This window comes from Rhizophagus irregularis, chromosome 6 (assembly GCF_026210795.1).
Source record: "Rhizophagus irregularis chromosome 6, complete sequence".
Taxonomy (NCBI): domain Eukaryota; kingdom Fungi; phylum Glomeromycota; class Glomeromycetes; order Glomerales; family Glomeraceae; genus Rhizophagus; species Rhizophagus irregularis.
This window is the reverse complement of record NC_089434.1, coordinates 3,428,183-3,431,830: the sequence shown is the minus strand read 5'-3', so window position 1 is coordinate 3,431,830 and position 3,648 is coordinate 3,428,183. Positions and strand designations below refer to the sequence as shown.

The 3,648-nt window shown below is 23.6% G+C and overlaps 1 protein-coding gene across 1 annotated transcript; it reads left to right on the top strand.

Annotated features, from left to right (window-relative positions):
- Window positions 1-3,062: 3,062 nt before the first annotated feature.
- OCT59_026501 (uncharacterized protein) lies at window positions 3,063-3,299 on the top strand (the record flags this gene model as incomplete). Its single annotated transcript, XM_025324251.2, has 1 exon — window positions 3,063-3,299. One exon carries the CDS (start codon window positions 3,063-3,065, stop codon window positions 3,297-3,299), a length of 237 nt encoding a protein of 78 aa, XP_025187295.2.
- Window positions 3,300-3,648: the final 349 nt, after the last annotated feature.

Sequence of the window (3,648 nt, the reverse complement as noted above, 5' to 3'; positions counted from 1 at the left end):
TATAAATTATTTTAATTATTAAAAAGAAGAGATAAATATACAGGAAATTATCAAACAACAAAAATATTTTCGATTTTGGAATATTTAAAATAAAAAAAAAAATAAAAATAAAAATATTATTAATTTATTTATTTATTTTGCTTTATTTTATTTCACATTCCGATATAATTCATATAAATTCTTTTGTCGGGTTTTTTTTTTAAAATAAAAAAATAAAAATAAAGTAAAAAAAAATAAATAAAAATTTTTTTTTTTTCTTTGCTTTATTTTATTTAACTTTTTACATTCCGATTAAATTTTTTCATCTCCGGTTTTTATTTGCCAAAAAATGACACCAGATCATCAATTAAATTAAAAAAATTTTTATTTATATTATGCTTAACCCTTTTCGGAATATAAAAAAATATCTAATAATTTTTATTTGATTAATTATGAACAATCAAAAATTTCCGAAAATAAAAATTTAACCAAATTATCATATTTTTGTTCCGTAATAAAAAAGGAAATAACACGCATAAAAAAAAAATTGCGTAATACTGCGTTACATTTTAAAAGGTATTATTAATATATATAATTTTTTTTTTATTATGCGAACCTTTAAAGGTTAGTAAAAATTAGTTTTTTTTTAGTAAAAAAGTGATGAGAAAAAATGATTATCAAAAAAGAAAAAGAAATAAAAAAAAAAATTTAAAGAAGAGAGAGAGAAAATAAGACAATCTAAAAAACATATATATTAATAATTCATTCATTTTTGGTACGAAGGCTTGGGTCGGGATTATAAATTAACCACTCACATGTTTATAATGTTACTTCACATTTTTGTTTTCTTCTTTATCCACAAAAATGGTATAATTCAAAGATTTACAAATAAAAAAGTAATTGACAATCAATATCATCAATCAAGGAGTCAATAATATCACGAAAATTACGAAACAAAAAAAAACAAAATCACAATTCTCTCTGGAATAATTTCGCAATTGAATCACGTGATATGACGAGGCTACACTGCTACAGCCACTTGAATTGATTAGTTCCGGATATTTGATTATACCGAATCCAACTCACATTATATCAGTACGGATTTATAATAAACCCTTTAGAAGATATAAAGATTATAATACATGTGAAAAGATATAAAAGGGACAATAAAAAGATTTTCTTTTTTAGTATTTCATTATCGGAATGGACCGTTCTCTTAGCTTTATCAATGAGTAAATATAACGTGAAAAAAAGACAAGAAATATATATCAATAACTTTTTTTTTTACTGGTTAACAAATAACACTTTCTTTAAATGTTATTATTAAACCAAGGGTAAACAGGTTTCAATTTACCATTTTCGGTAAATTTCCTACTTAACCTAATTTAGATACAACGACATTTATCATACGTATCATACGTGGACCAATCATCTGCTATCATTGGTTAATAATTCGGATGACCCATTTATATACTACTAGATCAGTAAATAACTAATACTTATCGTATTTATCAACGCAAAGCACAAATCTTTTGAGTATTATAATTAACAAACTAATTAGGAAAAGTATTAGTTTCAAAAGGTTTGATTGACCTCGAGTTCTTTGTAGTCTTTTTAAAAAAAAAGAAATTTTTTTAAACTAACTTCAATAAAGTTAATGTTATTTTTGTTAAAAGCGCGTAATCTATTATTAAAATAATATGTTATACTTTTCATGTATAAACGCGAGACAATTTAAAGACTCCGACTTACGAATTAATATAAGTAAAGAGAATGAGCTTCGAATTAGTAACAATTGATTATTTTAAAATGAACGCGTTGTAATCACTAAATCAGTAAAGTTAATTTAACCTTATCACATCTATTCACAACTATTCACAATTATTCACTAAATTAGAATGTTATGTAAAAAATAAAATATATATGTGTGATATATAAAAAATATATCTGATATATATTTTTTATGTATATTAAATATGAATATGTGGCTGGTGACATTTTTTTTTCTTTTTTTCTTTGTTTATTAAAATAAGAAAGTTATTAACTTTATAATCTTTTTATTCAACAATTAAGATAATCAAAAAAAAAAATGGATTCTCTCGATATCATCTCTTTTTACTTAAAAAAGGTTTATTAAATATTATAAATTCTAAATCTTTAAAGTTATATTAGTGTTACTCTAATAATAATGCACGTGGTTAATAGTATTCATTAGTAATATATAAAATAAAAAATACAAAAATATCGAATATATATATTTTCATTTTATACATCACTAAATTATTAGGTAGTCCGGTGACTATCCCCGGTCAAAATCGTAAATTTTACGTTAAGATTTTTACGTAAAATTAACGAAAAATGTGTCCAATAACTGTTAATGGACTATTAACTTATTAATCAGTATAATTATCATGATTTCGGACGGTAACCAGACAATACTGTCTTATAACCGAAATTTTAAAGGGTCGTCATTTTTATTAGTATTAGTAGCTTAATGGTTTCAACTTAAATAAGTCAAAAACATATATATTATAAATTAAAAGTTTAAATAGTCTAGGTGATTAGATCACGAAAAACAAGTACCTCAGGTCCTAGGTTCGATTCCTAAGGTAAGTATAAGTTTATATATATTAAATATTATTAAAATATTTAATATTAAATTAACTATTTAATATTAAATAATTTTTTCAACAGATCGAACGTCCATATACCTGAAATTGACGGTTTATGGACGTACATAATATAACGTCCAACCTACGGAGGGTCCGTCAATGGACAGTTAGTGGACATATGTCCAATAATGGTTGCCGACCTGCCTGGAAATTTAGTGATGTAATTTTATATTTATATATTAAAAATATAAAATGTACCAAAAATTTTATTATAAATAGTCTCTCCATTTCCTAAAAAATGAAAAAAAAAAATTTTTTTTTTTTGGCTTTGACAGATTTTTTTTCGTTCTTTAAGTAAACTGAAATTTCAATATTTTATATTAAAGATATAGATTCTCTCTAAAATTATATTTATGACTATTTACTGTATATACGGTACTATAGCCTTTTATTAATAAAAAACTATACATAATGGAACATCGTACAGAATCTAATTTCTCTAACTCCTCTATGAACGACCAACTTGGTGCTTCAACTACTTCATCTCGATCTTATTTATCAAAATATATTCGTGGACGTCGAAACAGACGAGAATTGAAACGTAGAATGCAAGTATTAGATCCATTTAGATATTTACAATTACCCGTACAAGTCACTACCGATTCATTTACCGATCAAATTTTTAACGGGACGCTTAATTTCTTTTAGACATCATTATAATAAATATTAAGATGTTTATGATATTCAAATATTTAATTCTTTCGATCTTTCTTCGCTTTTATAACCGAAACATCCATCGTTAACTTGATAGTGTGCAAAATCTGATTATACTCAAACCCGGCAAAACTAATTTTCGGAAAATTCTTAAAATTCAATTAAAATAGATATACATCGTCAGCAAACACAATTTCCAAAATTTTCGAAATTTCTTCATAAACGAACAATTTATTTAATTTTATAACTTTTGCTATAATACAATAAAATTTATTAAATAAATAAATAGATATAGTAAATAAATACGTACTACATATATATTTACGTATCGGTATGTCAATCA